Genomic DNA, 16,419 nt, shown 5'->3' with positions numbered 1-16,419 from the left:
TGAGTGGCGTCTCCCTTGTCTCGAGCGAGGAGGAGTTGGAGGAGATGATTAACAAGTACGTTTCTATCATCCACCGTACGTGTGAAAAAACTATTCCGAGGATAAAGCCGCGAAAGGGCGAACGCCGACCACCCTGGTGGTCGGCTAAACTGGATTCCCTGAAAAGGGAACAGCTAAGAGCAAAACGTCGCGTAAGAAATGCTGCACCCAGCCGAAGGGCATACGTTGTTGAGGAATACATACTGGCCAGGGAAAAGTACAAGTTGGCGGCAAGCGAAGCAGCCACCCAAAGTTGGAAGGAGTTCTGCACGGCACAAGACCGTGAGAATGTATGGGACGGTATTTACAGAGTGATCAGGAAGACCTCTCGCAGGCAGGAAGACATGTTTCTGAGAAGCGAAGCTGGCAAAACACTGTCACCGGAACAGTCGGCTGAACTCTTCGCGAACACATTCTACCCTGAGGACTCTGTAACAACCGAAACCGACTATCACAGACAGGTCCGGGTCGCCGTCGAGCACAGAACCCCTGCGGAATTACAAGATCTCTCGGATGAAGACCCACCTTTTACGACGGCCGAGCTGGAACAGGTTCTGATGAGCCAAAATCCGAAAAAAGCTCCAGGCCCGGATGACTTGACATCAGCCATATGTGCAGCGGCAATAAAATGCGACAAAGAGGTGTTCTTAGCGTTGGCAAACAAATGCCTATCGCTGGCCCACTTCCCAAAACAGTAGAAGGTCGCTCACGTATGCATTCTCCGCAAACCAGCTAAAGAAGATTACACCCAACCGAAGTCCTACAGACCTATTGGACTCCTGTCGATCCTCGGAAAGACACTCGAGAAGCTGTTAATAGGCAGGCTTCAGTAGAGGCTCTTCCCTACGCTGCACCATGGCCAGTATGGATTCATGCCACAAAGGGGAACGGAGAAAGCCCTCTACGATCTAGTTGGGCATATCAGGAGGGAAATTAAACTAAAAAAGATAGTACTTCTGGTATCGCTCGATATAGAGGGTGCTTTCGACAATGCATGGTGGCCAGCTCTAAAAAAACAGCTGATAGAGAAACATTGCCCGAAGAACCTCTATGCCATGGTCGTTTCATATCTAAAGGACCGAAGGGTCATAGTAAACTATGCCAGAGCAACCTGCGAGAGTTGTGTCCAGGGATCCATAGGTGGACCGACTTTCTGGAATATTATCCTAGACTCGCTCCTTAGGGAGGTACACGGTATGGGAGTGTACTGCCAAGCCTTTGCGGATGATGTGGTCCTCGTTTTCTCGAGCCAGAAAACCAGCAACCTGCAAGCCTCGGCCGAATCCACCCTAGCTGCCGTACAAGACTGGGGTAAACGCAATAAATTGAGCTTCGCACCACATAAAACCAATGCGATGGTCATGACCAAGAAGCTCAAATATGACATCCCCATAGTCCATATGTCCGGCACTCGCCTGAGGCTTGTAGAAGAAATAAAACTGCTGGGGCTCATTTTGGACTCTAAGCTCACATTTAATGCGCACGCGTCCGCTGTGTGTAAGAAAGCGGCGAACATATATAAACATTTAGCGCGCGCGGCAAAGGTGTCTTGGGGTCTAAACGGAGAGATAGTACGGACCATATACGTGGCGATGATAGAGCCCATCGTCCTGTATGCAGCAAGCACGTGGTCTACAGCAGCACAGAAGTTGTCCATTAGAAAACAACTAGACTCACTGCAGAGAGGCTTTGCGCAGAAGATCTGCAAAGCGTATAGAACGGTGTCTCTAACATCGGCACTCATCCTATCAGGCTTACTCCCCCTTGACCTTCGGATCCGAGAAGCGGCCATACTTTTCAAGACCAAGAAAGGCCACTGCGAGGACTTTCTTCCGCCAGGTAGAGAGCTGGAGCGCAAGGTGGGCCCGATGCAAAATCCCCATCCATCTCTACTCATGATAACCGAGTACGAGCGCTTGGAGAGTCTGAATCCCGAAGACATGGAAAAACACCACATCGTCGGCTCACTCATCTACACTGACGGTAGCAAAATCGAGGGCAGAGTAGGAGCTGCCCTAACCGGGTGGGACAAAAGTAGGGAACTCAGATACTCCACATTCCGGCTAGAACCGCACAATACCGTCTTCCAATCGGAGATGTACGCACTCTTTCGAGCTGCGGACATGGCAAGAAATTCGAAGGAGGGCTCTATTAACATCTTGAGCGACTCTAGATCGTCACTCGATCTACTTAGGAGTCCTTCGGCAACTCACCCTCTGGCCATTGAGATGAAGAGTTGCATCAGGCAGATCCATGAGGAAAATAGGACAGTGCGGTTCTTTTGGTTGAAGGCTCACGTGGGAACACCGGGCAATGAAAGAGCGGATGAATTGGCCAAAAAGGCGGCCCTTACTAAGAAAACAGCCCCTGACTACGATAAAGTACCTATATCGTACGTCAGACGGCTGATACGGGAAGAGACCGTCAGATTGTGGCAGGATAGATACAATTCTTCGGAAACTGGATCGGTTACGAAAATATTCCTACCAGATGCAAAGACCGCTTGCAAACTGGTAAGGAAATCGGCGCTAACACCTAACGACACACAGATTCTGACCGGCCACGGAGGATTTGCGGCGTATCTTCACAGATTCCACCTCCGAGACGGTCCTTCGTGTATTTGCGATCCGGATTGCGAGGAGACGATTCTACATATCATATTGGAATGCCCGAGATTTAGCAAAGTGAGTGTACGGTTCAGCCGCACATACATATCGCCCGATCAGCAGTTTACGTTAGTTGCACGATTCATTAGCTGAATACATCAGTTCACGTTCACATATCATCACCGTACATCGCGTTCGTGAGCTCATTCCTAGCGATTAAATATTAGCAAATATATTTATATTTTAACATTTATTTTTAAATCTTTTATCTACCATAATCAGCAGCAGCAAGTCAGGTGTAACATACAGTGAGACTGGATTTGGAAATAAAACTCCAGAAGGGACTAGAGCAATCTTCGCTCCACACCATCATGGAGAATGATGCCGAAAGGGCTGTCTTCCTCGCATTCGCAAGAAGCGCCGCATCAAGGGCTGCCAAAAGAAACGGCTCAACCGCTCTACCTCTAGCTGTGACATCCGTACCACAGACCACACACACACAGTCACCGCAAATACAAATACAATTACACATACACAAACACAACAAACAGATCGGTCGACTACCGTGCCTGCCATTCAGTGCCCACAACCCCGAACGCTGCTGGGCCACATCACCCAGACCATCCGGTCTCCACTGCTGAAGATTATACAGAGGAGGGCCGATCAAAACGCACCTCCGGAATCACCTGCTCCGAGCAAGACGATAGAGTCCCTACTTGGAGAAGGCAACCGTAGCGGAGAAGTGGGCATAAGCACCAAATGCATAGCCCTCTTCATGGACAATGAAGCGGAGAGATTGGGAGTAAGTTTCGTCGCTTCGAGGGGCGAGATCGACTGGTGGTTTCCCCGGGGCTCGCCCTGCTGTTAAAAGGTAGCACAGAAAAAACAAGCGTTAAAAAATCAAAGATCGATACGCTTGCGCAAAAATACGGGGACGACTCTACCTGCCGTCTGGTGCAATTGCACAATAAAGCGATAGTGCTATTCGAGTGGGGGGAGAAGTCAGCCTTTGCGCAGGCCAGCTCGTGGCTGCAACAGCTGGGTGAATCCTCCGGGGGTGTCCCTGGAAAAATCAGCGTGGACTCTATGAGAGTTGGTTACGATAGAGGTGGCGTATCGGACAGATACGGCTGCCTACTAGCGTCAAGACACCACCAAATCATAGCCTATGAGGACAGGGGGGAGGATCTGGGCTACTTAAAGCCCAGATCACAACCACTTTCACCCTCGTATGGTCGACTCTCGAGGAGACTGCTCTCAGTGGCTCGGAGCGACTGCAACAAAAGGCTGAGGCAAAAAAGAAAATGGAGGGACGACGCGACCCCGAAGATAATACTCAAAAGGCGAAGCCCCGACTGATGGCGATAGTAAAGTTCGTCCAGGCTACCATCTCCCCCAAGAGGTAAACGACTGTCCCACCTTTCCCCAAAATTGGCGGAAACGAATGAGCTGCAAATGAAAGCAATAAGCAGATTTACCAAGGACGAAAGTCCGAGGTACTCTCAAGCACTATCAGCCACTCGAACGAGGGCCGACATGGGGCAAGTAACACCACCCAGACTTCGACCAGCATCCACACCACTACAGCATGCGGAAAATGCGCTGATCGAGTTCCTGGCCATAACAAATGCTAACCGCGAGGTAAGCCTGGCCATATGCAAGAAAATCATGCAGACCTACCAGTACAACCATGAAAAGTTACTGGAGGTGGAACTCGAAGAAGCCGAAGCAGCCATTTATAATAACGACACCCGGCAAGTCCTCAAGGGCAACATGTCGGGAAGATATATGGCTGCATACAACATCACGTCAGGCTTCGTGGACGCAGTCGAGGACGAGGGACAGAACGACGAGATTCAGACCTTTCACACACCGAAAGGGGACCCGTTGGTGGTGGTGGCCAAGTGCACGAGAGTGATGCTGGGTGATAGGGTGCTCGGGATGCCTAAAGCCACCATGAGTGACCTGGACGCCGAAGGCGCTTTCGGGGCTTGGAGGCTACCGCAACTGAGATGGACAAACGGGGTACCCGGATGCGGCAAGACAACTCACATAGTCGGGAACTTCGATGAGGACGGCGAAGTCGTAGTCACAACCACGATCGAGGCAGCGAAAGACCTTAAAGAGAAGCTGGCGCACCGCTATGGCAATAAGGCCAAAACGAAGGTGCGCACAATGGCGTCCATACTGGCAAATGGTTTTCGTGAGGGCGTTAAGATAAGCCGATTAACGGTAGACGAAGCCCTTATGAACCATTTCGGAGCCATAGTCATGGCTGCCCGGCTATCGGCAGCAGAAGAGGTGGTCCTCATCGGAGACGTAAACCAGCTGCCGTACATCGACAGGGAAAACCTGTTCGAGATGCGGTACAGCAGACCTTACCTGACAGTAGGTATCTCATGCGAGCTGTCCTGCACGCATCGAAACCCAAAAGACGTTGCTTTCGCCATCAGTGAGGTGTACGACGGGATCTACAGCTCGAGCCCGATCATCCACTCGTTGCGCATAAAAGGATTCACCGACTCACGAATACCAGCAGAACAGGACCGGACCCTGTACCTGACTTTCACGCAAGAGGAGAAGAAGGCGTTGATAGGTCGGGGATACGGAGCTGGGGAGGGGTCGAGAATCCTGACCATTCATGAGGCGCAAGGACAGACGAGTGAAAACGTCATTGTTATCCAGACGAGGGCGGAGAGGCTTCGAATCCATGATAGTGTCTCGCATGCGGTGGTTGCGGTGACTAGACACACTAACACCTGTGTCTATTACACCGACGACAAGGACGACGCAATTGGCCACTTCGTCAGAAGGGCGGTGCCTCAAAATGGCGATCCATAATAGGGATGCGAATGTTATTGAGGATGTGCTCGCGAAACTGGCGGCGGGCGCTGGTTTAGAAAAATGAGAGTGGCCGTCGACAATGCGGTAAATTAACAATGTAAGTCACACAATGTAAATTATAAAGCATGTAGTGCATTATAAAATTAATGGAGCATGTAGAAAAAGAAAAAAAAAAAACCATAGTCGTAAGTGATTATTCTAGTTATTGTTATTTAATTTAATTCTAATAATTATTCTAATTATTATTATTATATAATTATATATATCTCTCACGGTCAGTTTTGGACTCACCATCGAAATAGAGAAAATAAGCTTTAGTTCGTAATTCGAATGCAATGTTGAAAATAATACGCCTCAATACTTGAAAATTAAAATTTAAATAAAAAAAGGCATGGGCACTCAAGAGCCTATGGATGTTAAAATTTAAATAAAAAATTAAAAAAAATATGAAACTTTGAATAGTTACGGGTTTCTGTAAAGAGCTCACTACAGACAGCGCCACGGTTCGCTTAAACCGAATATAAACGTTATCATAACAAGAATTTCGATCTAGCGAGTACATCGTTCCATAGCTTAATTGACTAGAGCGCCGACACGGTGGAGCGGTCAATTTTTGATATGAGATTCAAAAAATGTTTTAAGAAATATCATGTTATTATATGTATATCTTCTACATCTACTTCTTGTATACAATTTCACGCAATTACATTGAAAAATATGTCGTGATATTAAAATGGAGTGGGGTGATAAAGAGAACCGGATCTCTGTGATTGAACTACACAAAAGAAGGTATAGAGCCAAATACAATGTTTAAAACTCTCCATACGCTTGGTATTAGACAAATGTTTGTGTACCGGGCTATTAATTAGTACAATGAAACCTCCTATGTTGTGGCTGAAAAAGATCTGGCCGTCCAAGTAGTATGTACGAAAAAGGCGATCAAAGATTTTTCACACGTAATGGCTGCAGTTGCAGAAAACTGGCTACATTTAATTCTGACATTCCCATGAGATTGTTAGCAAATTATAAAACTGTTGCCTTTTATTGTAATGGTACCGTTTTCAAACAATTTTGGTAGTGTGAAGAAAAGGGAGGATCCTCCAACCAGACGGGTGTTATGTCTGGCGGGCTAACGCCCCGACGGTTTTTGTCGGGATCTTCTATATATGCTTAATCACTTTGAAAACTTTGATAGCGCGATTTAGCATACGTCAGTTTTCTCTAATTACGTAGTTTGTAGTCGTTGGTATTTCGCGCAATATATGTCGCCACACAATATTGCGTTTTAGGAAGGCATAATGCGTTTAGACTTCAATTATGCTATAGCATGAGAGTGAAAGAAACACGTATATCACATATATATCAATCATATATTTTTTTACATTTATTTTAAATTCATAATATATACATTTTTTAATATAATATCAAAAATTGACCGCTCCAGCGGGATTCGAACCCGCGTCTCCGACTGACCGTGTCCGACACGGTCAGTCGGAGACGCGGGTTCGAATCCCGCTGAAGCGGTCAATTTTTGATATGATATTCAAAAATGTTTAAAATTCCTAATGTGTGGGTAACACAAAAATAAAAATCGTACATATTCATAATATATATATATAAAATTGACTTACTTGAAAAACATAGTTAACACTTTTAACCCACGAGTTGGTTGCGAAATAAACACTCTCTGAGACAGTGTATCCCGTACATATAGAACAAGAGTATGCTTTAGGGAATACAATGATATATTCGCCGGGCTTCTGAACCACTCGTGACATAGAGACATTTCTCTCTAGAAGCAATGTTGGTGGTATCATAGCAATATCAGATGGGAGCCATATGGATTTGTTCTGACAAGCAGTTGGGCATAGGCTCTCGACTGCACGACGGAATTTGTTACTTTCAGAATCTGGTATGCCGTACCTAAAATGGAACATGAGTCTTATAAACGCGAGATAACAATAATTTAAGCCGCGTTTGAAGAATCTTTTTTAATGTTTAAAATTTGCTTGTTTGGTGAGCGTTAGACATTATTATATAAACTAAACATTGAGCAAATACTAGAAACAAATAGTTTACAAATTCACAACAGAACTGGCCTTGAATTTAAGTAATAATAAAATCTGTTCTAATCTAGGCAATTTAATATGCCTATTTGTTATGTTGTCTTGCCTGCGTAGGTTGGTCAAGTAATTTAGAAATGTTCATCATTTCCTAAGATAAGCAACTTCCATGTAACGCCTAACTGATATCTGAGTATCGTTTAATATATACATAGGTAATGATTATTATTGATTTAAAAGAAAGAATGAATTGAAGGAAACTTTCTAGTGTAAGTAGGTACCGATCACCCTTATCTTACATTAGCCTCCCTGAGGCTTATAATACTCACCAAATCTTCTCCGGGCCTGTATGCATGTATTCAATCCAGGGCAGGCCGTGTGGGTCGCGGTGCCAACAGCTAGTCGAATAAATCATACCCACGTGCAGCGTTGGTACCGTCACACCCAGCACAGGCCCGAGAGAACGCAACACATTGCCACTGTTCTGGCTTAACATCTGTAAATTATCAGTCAGAGTCAGAAGGCAATTTTTTTCATAAGTATCATATTACAGCAGGACTACATATTTAACGAATCCACAATTTCATTATATTATGTAGATTTTTATTTCATAATACATATAACAACATTATAATAAAAAACATGGATATTAAATTGTTAAATTAATAAATCTATAAGAACCTTTAAATTCCAAGGGTGTTTGCCATATTGTTCATTCTTGTTCTTACTAAAGCCGTAGCCCTCAACACCCGTGTCTATTGAAGCAGTGTTAACGCACACATGCTCATTGCCCAAGAGAACAAGTTTCCAGTACTGAGATTCAATTTCGGACGTCGAAGGCGTTGATGGGAAAAATATTTTCCGAGCGGTGGTAGCTATCTAAATAAGTAAATATATTGTTGTTATAGTAATTTTATTTATAAAAGCATCTAGTCTCATTTATACAGTTATAAAAGATAATTGGCCACTATTGTCACTTGTCTAGCAAATGAAAAATAACCAACTTCAATTATATCATATATATATATATATATATATATATATATATATATATATATATATATACATACATACTAGCTGACCCGGCAAACGTTGTCGTGCCGCTAAACGTTATTTAAAAATAGGGGTTGATGGTAGAGGGTTGAAAATTTAGGGTTGTATGTATTTTTTAATGTTGTATCATAAAAAATAGAAATTAAAAATTTTGTCTAAAAAATAAAATAAAAAATTTAGGGGTGGACTACCCCTAACATTTAGGGGGATGAAAAATAGATGTTGGCCGATTCTCATAGATAATGGATAAGCACAAAAAATTTCATCAAAATCGGTCAAGCCGTTTCGGAGGAGTATGGCGACGAAAACTGTGACACGAGAATTTTAGATATTAGATATATATATACGCTACGCTACGGTTAAGGACGCTATCACATTTTTCACTCGCTCAAGTTTAGGTATTTAAATCGCTCCACAATAACATTACGCGTACGCACACATTGATACCGCTATCTGCTCGATTTTGTACCGACGTAACTAATCTTGGTACTTTTATTTATTTTATTTTATTTTATTTTATTTGGATAGCTTACAGCTTATTATAACTATACCTCATACAGAATATGAATAAAAAAAAAGCTAATAACAAGCTATCACATATAGACTTGAAAGTATTAATTTTTAATTTTACTGGCATTGATTAGTAAATTTAGTTGTAAGTTTAAAGTCGAACTTGGTAACTGTGACTAACTACCTACTATTCACGGAACCTCTCCTCTACTCTGTTTATGACGATGTCTTAAGTCGTCAGGGTATCTACTACTCGTTCGTCGTACTATACAATAAAATATAATAGATAATAATACGCTTATTTTTATAATTCAAAATCACATACAATTTTAAGTTATATTATTATAGTTTTAACATTATAATAATATAAACATAACATATTTTACGTAAACAATCTATACAAATAAATAAAATTGGAGTGTCCTTTAGTTATATTAAAATACTGCTTTTTACTAAATGCATACGGATGTATACACGGTCCATATACCAAAATAACATTTTTCCAATTTTTGTCTGTCTGTCTGTCGGTATGTTCCGGCTAATCTCTGAAACGGGTGGACCGATTTTGACGGTACTTTCACTGGGATATATCTTATGCAATAAGGAGTAACATAGGCTGCTTCTATTTTAGAAATTTATTTATTTTATAACTCTGCAAACGGAACAATGATGATAATGATGAATGTAAATTTAAAATAAAATAATTTTTAACAAAAAAAAACCGACTTCAAACAGGAAACTTCTTCAATATTATAAAATATTTATTTAATCATTTCTGATTAACTAAATCAAAATACGAATTACTTTGTACTAAGTAAGTTTATTTTTCACTTTTTAGTTTCCTGTTAGAAGTCGGTTTTTTTTTGTTAACAATTATTTTATTTTACAATTTTTAGTGATGGGTAGACCTAACAAGGATGCTTTTTCTCTTGTGTCGGGGGTCCGGAAACATACACAATACACAAGCACAAACACCCAGATCATGACAAACATCTTATATGGCCAATAGAAATGTCTGTCCTGCGCGGAGATTGAACCCACTAACGCCAGCGCAACAGCCAGTGCTGTGACCGCTGCGCTAACGCGTCGACATACTATGAATAAAGTTCGCTATCAGGTGCACGTAATAACAACCGGGACTGACAGCCTAGCGTGTTCTCCGAGGCTAGGTTGGGAGAACCACAAGGATTAACAACTAGACTGAAAATAAATATTTGTATAAACATAAATATCCACTCCAAGCGGGAATTGAACCCGCGACCGTCAGTGTTTAGGCGCCGCCGACGCGGTACATGCACCATTATATCAAAGCGGTCGTCAAACAGCAAAAGGTAACTGCTGTAAATTGTTGAGAAATTCCCTCGAGTGTATGGGCTCCATCATCAAACCTGGTCCTGTGACACAGATGACCACACAGCAGGTAATTCCTCGAATATCTTTCGTCTCCATCATCAGACTGTAATGGCACTTGTAACTCATATAGGTGCAAAGTTCTCATCGATAGAAACGAATTAAGTTCAAACAGCAGGTAATTGCTATAAATCGTTAAAGAGTTCCCTCGACTATCTTTTGTCTCCATCATCAGACTGTAATGGCACTTATAACTAATACAGGTGCAAAGTTCTCATCAATAGAAACGAATTAAGATCAAAAAGCAGGTAATTGCTATAAATTGTTGAAGAGTTCCCTCGACTATCTTTCTTCTCCATCATCAATCAGATCGACTCCAGACCTTTATTAAATAGTAGTACTTTATAGTACTTAATGAAAACATGATTAAATTTACTAGTCACCCGTACGATTTTTGAAAGTTTCCCTCGATTTCTCTGGGATCCCATCATCAGATCCTAGTTTTCTTATCATAGTACCAAACTAGGGATATCTCCTTTCCAACAAAAAAAGAATTATCACAATCGGTTCATAAACGAAAAAGTTATCTCCGAACATACATTAAATAAATATATATATATATATACGGTCGAATTGAGTAACCTCCTCCTTTTTTTGAAGTCGGTTGAAAAGAAGACAAATTGCAAAGATTACTTATTATTATTGATTATTATATATAAACCAGATGCATAGCAAAGACAATCGATTGTGAAGTATCAATTTCGTCCAAGCACAGTACACACAAAAAACTCATTTTTTACGTAATTATTACTTGCGCTGAAGCGATACAGCCGTGCTTCCATGAGCGCGTTTCGGCGCGGAATGACGAACGACGATGGTTCACTTGTAAAAAATGTATGAAGAAATTTAAGAGCGTTTCTTATTTTTCTCATAAATGGAAATATTATTTATTTTTATATAAAATATCTAGCGCTACGTATAGAGGACTAAATAAGCAACAATTTCTTAGTGTATTTATTTTTCTTAGTGCAGTGTATTTAGGCTATAATGGTTCCAATTCAGACCCGTCTTTTTTTCATTTTTTGCGATTTCTGTGATGGTTAAACTGTATTTGTGTGAAAAGTTTGTATGGGGCTATAGAATTTTTATGGTCTCACTCGGAGATGAATATATTATCTTTCATTTGAAACCAAGATATTCTCTCAGGGTGACTCCTAATTAATTTAAATGGTACGTGAAAAACACTGATATTTGTAGAAAAATGTGATAGCGTCCTTAAGATGTTTGCGTCCCTTTTTAGAAAAAACCTTCCAATTACTCCAAATAAGTTATATATCATTTTACAGACATTTGCTTGCTCTATCGGCATCCACAACTAAAAAGTTTATTACTGCTTTTGCTTTTGTAAATTAATTAATTAAAATTTCATCTGTGATGGCTTTGATTTTGACACAGTCAAAATGATTGACAGTCGGTAAATTTTTTACTTATTAAGTGCCAATTATTTGCATGGGTATTGCTAGTCGACATGTAATACAACATCAGTAGATGATTTTTTTTTAAATCAAATACATAGATCAATTATAAATGGGACCAGACAGGGCCAGATGACAAGCACTAACATTACATTTGAAAAAAAAAGTAGTCGAATTGAGAACCGAGAACCTCCTATTTTTATTGAAGTTGGATAAAAAAGTATACCTTCTTAAAATTAGCGAGGTTCATGACGCGTCCCCGTACAACGCATTCCTCAGCCTCATTTAGCGCTGCAGTCATGTGCTGATTATCTTCAAAGTCATCGTCATCTGACGAGTCGGATTCGCCCAACAACCTCTTCTGACGGTGAAGCGGGTTCTGTGCTCGTAGAATCAGCTTATCATTTCTTTTCGACCATTTCCTGTCCATTTTCTCCGTTAGTTCTTGACGCTCCCCTGTAATTTTTTTATATTTTATTTTAATCTTATAAATATTTTTACGATTGAATAATTGTATGATTTAATATATATTTTTTTACAAATGTAACATCAAACCTATCTATCTAAACGACTTGCATAATATATAGCTATTATAAATGGTAAAAAAAATGATCTGCTGTTATTTCTATAACCTATAAAAATATTTAAATTAAGCATTATAAAATTCTGAAAAGGATGTAGATAAGTGCAATTAATTATAACATACTTTGAGTAAGGGCATCATAGGGTAACAGATATTTAACATATATTTGGTCCAATTTTTTAGCTGGATTATTTAATTTAGTATAATTAAGTTCCTCGGCTAACTTGTTCCATTTTCTCGTATCCACGTACGTTCTACTTTTGACATTCGCTTTAAGCCCCCCTTGACGTTGAACAAAATGCAACATCTTAGGCAGATTGACTTCTAAGCCTTCTAACTGAAAAAGTTTAAATATATTTATTAAGAAAGATTTTTTTTAATTTCATTGAATTAAAATATACAAAAACAAATGGCTATTAACAAATAAACAAATAAATAAAACTGGAGTATCTGTTTGTAATATTAAAATAAACGCTTTTTATTAAAACCATATGGATGTATGTATTAGTGATGTTCCGGATATTCGTATCCGTATCCCTATCCCTATCCGCGGGAAAAATGAGATCCGTATACATATCCGTCACTTTTCTCGCGGATCTTATACGGATCTTTTATTAATTTTCTTTCTTTCTTTTTTTCTTTCTTTTTCTTTTATTAATAATAAACTTAGATTATTTGATTAAGTAGTATATATAATATACTTATATATAGGGTACTTTCGGTATTGATAAATAAATTATAAAATTTGATAAAAATTAAAATTTATTTAGAAGTACACTTAAATATTTTGATTATGAATCATAAAAGCACATTATTGTTTTATTATATTGAAAGTAAAAATCGTATATTTATATCTGTTTATCACGTGACCTAAAACACGACCCGCCATGGTATGACGACAAAACTACATTTTTGTGAAAAAGGAGTGAAAACTTCAGCCAAAGTGTATCAAGATACAGTCTTGGATCAGGTTCTGAAACCTCTCAACAATACACTTTTAAAAAATATACCGTGGACTTTCCAGCAGGACCTGCACCTAGTCACAAGGCACGAACTACCCAAGCCTGGCTTGAAACTAACGTTCCGGACTTTATAAGAGTTGAACTGGCCCTCATCTAGCCCAGACCTCAACCCTTTAGACTTCAAATTATGGTCAGTTTTAGAGGACATGGCCTGCTCTAAACGACACGGCGACTTTATGTCTCTTAAAAAATCTTTGGAGCAAGCAGTGGCGAAATTTCCCTTGGAAACAGTGCGTAAATCCATAGATTCGTGGTCAAACGGATTAAAGGCCTGTATAAAAGCTAAAGGAGGCCATTTCGAATAGTTTTTTATTTTTTGCTGAGATGTTAATAAATATGTAGGTATCAATTTTAATAATATTACATTACTTCATTTTAAAAAAATGCATTTTCATTTGTAACAGAACTTATGGCTTATTTTACTTTTGTTTCTTCCGACCAAAGTCCCAATATCCCGAAAATTTGTTTTTTTTTTTCTCCTGATAATAGTGTCTCGAATTCGATCTGGCAACCCTAGTCCTGCCCGTCGTTGCAGCGGGCATGACGTCAACTATCGTTTCAATGTCATGCATCGACACCGATTGAGTGAGTAAATAAAGATCCGTATCTGTATCCGCGGATCTTGACACTAAATATGCGTATGCGTTTCCGGATCCGTATCTGCGGATATATCATTTTTGACGATCCGACACATCACTAGTATGTATATTCTATTTTTTTTGGAAGAGTCCTAAATAGTAAACAAATATGGCGTACTTCCGACCACAGATAATAGAGTAATATTGTAAGTATAGTAAAGTGACACAAAGAGCAAATGAATGAACAATATCAATAAGCCATAGACGAAAGTAAAATTCATTTTATGTTCAAATATTTAACGCTAACATATTACTAAAATTGTTTCAAAACCTAATAATATATTGAATATTTTTTCTAAGAATTAGTAGAGGTACAGAATTACGAAAAAAAATATATATATATTAATCGAGCATCGAGCATAAAAGGCCACAAATTTATATTTCGGTAATGTAAAATGGTCGGTAAAAAAGACGTCAAAAATAAAATTTACAACAAAATAGGGCCGCCTGTGTCTAGAAAAAAAAGTTGACTCTATTAGTATTATTGTCACATTATTTGTATTCCTATAAATATAGAGCCTTGCGCCGGCGGCACACTCTATAACACGTAAACAAAAGGATTGATAACACTGTTGCTCACGTAGCTCTCATTGGGTAACCCTAAGTCTCATACTAAAGTCCCACAAAATTTTCCTGTGAACTACAATAAACTTTTATGCCAATGCTATGTGCTTTTATATTATATGGGATAGCGTTAAAGAAGAGATGGATACGATTCCATACATTCTTGGGCCAAAATGTAATGAAATAAAAATAGTATCAATTAATGCATTTAGACTTATTGATTCCTTGCTGAAAATTATCTATATTTTGGCTATCTGAGAGTGGAGTTATTAGACTTTTTGTAAAAGTGAGGTTATGTTACAATGTCTTTACAAAATCCCGATCACTAAGTTCTTGTAGCATTAATGTTTGTTAAATTTAGTGAAGACTGTTTGAAAACTCTTTACCAATATTAATATACACTTGAAACCATAAATAAATATCAGGAATGGACTCAGAATGCATCGGAAAACAGTAAACATGAAACGAGTGACGGACACAGTATTACTGTAAAAATATGATTTATTTTAAATCGATACGAAATCGATAATCATTTTGGTTTATCAGATATTAATTGATATTTTCGATATTAATGTAACTTTATATAAATGTTCTTTTATTTGTTTACAGCTTTAATTGTGCATCTAAATATCTTGAGTTAATTAACCAGTGCAAACATTTTCTTTTTGAATTCTGTAATCGATTATAGTTGAATCGATACCCAAATAATTTGATAAAAACTATCTTTTTCAATTTTCTCCGCTTCTAGATTCAGAATTGAGCTGATATTTTATATTTTAAAATAAAAAAATATGACCAATTTTTTAAACAATATCTCTACTCATTACATTTTGGCCCAAAAGTCCCCATCTCCTTTTCAGAGTGAAATTGATATTCAGAAACATTCATAATATAAAATAAAACCCTTACAATAAACACTTTACTATAAAAGATTGACATTTATAATATTTTGTCAGCATTTTTTACGCTCAACATATTTAAAAAAAAAAAAAAAAAAAAAAAAACAATATCTAAAACATAATAACAAATCGCGTTACGGTAACATTGTTTTATAACTTACTATCAAATTATGATTCGTGAAAATTTAAAATATAAGTAAAAACACGGCCCATTTTATCGCTCATGCCGTTCATTTTCTTATACTCATTCACCTCTAAAAATATTATGACCACATCCCTATTTGCGTTACAAAAAAAGATATTAAAATGTCATTTTCGAAAATATTAATTATCTGTACGCTCGAAATCTGTATTTTAATAATTTTTATGTGTTTAATATCATAAATTGATATTTGTTTTTAGTGAAATAATTAGTAAATGGAGTTTTACAAGTGTCCGTTAGCTAATATGTTGTGAAAGTGAGTGATAAATGCGGAAAAAACGTGAAATACGATTGACAGGGGTTTGTTTACCAAATAGGACTCTTCCAAAAAAAAACGGAATATGTACACCGTATATATACCAAAATAACATTTTTACAATTTTTGTCCGGCTATTCTCTTTCACTGACACATAGCTGATGTAATAAGAAGTAACTTAGGCTACTTTTGTTTGAGAAAAATTTATTTTCTAAATGCAAACTAAACATAATTTCTTTTAATTCGCTTTTAATAACGCGGACGAAGTCGCGGGCACAGCTAGTATACAATAATCGCATGTCACAGTGTTTTTTA

At 38.7% G+C, this 16,419-nt stretch overlaps 1 protein-coding gene across 1 annotated transcript in view; it reads right to left on the bottom strand.

The window, feature by feature from the left end:
• LOC123668793 (protein Jumonji) overlaps positions 1–16,419 on the bottom strand; it is a 37,280-nt gene that overhangs the window by 10,425 nt on the left and 10,436 nt on the right. The window contains exons 12-16 of the mRNA XM_045602486.1: positions 12,647–12,860; positions 12,167–12,396; positions 8,234–8,431; positions 7,882–8,048; positions 7,121–7,412 (exon numbers count right to left, since the gene is read on the bottom strand). Of these exons, the coding sequence (XP_045458442.1) occupies positions 7,121–7,412; positions 7,882–8,048; positions 8,234–8,431; positions 12,167–12,396; positions 12,647–12,860 (1,101 nt within the window). The remainder of the gene's footprint in view (positions 1–7,120; positions 7,413–7,881; positions 8,049–8,233; positions 8,432–12,166; positions 12,397–12,646; positions 12,861–16,419) is intronic.

This window comes from Melitaea cinxia, chromosome Z, assembly GCF_905220565.1.
Source record: "Melitaea cinxia chromosome Z, ilMelCinx1.1, whole genome shotgun sequence".
Lineage (NCBI taxonomy): Eukaryota > Metazoa > Arthropoda > Insecta > Lepidoptera > Nymphalidae > Melitaea > Melitaea cinxia.
The sequence above is the reverse complement of the archived record's forward strand: the minus strand, read 5'-3'. Positions and strand labels throughout refer to the sequence as shown.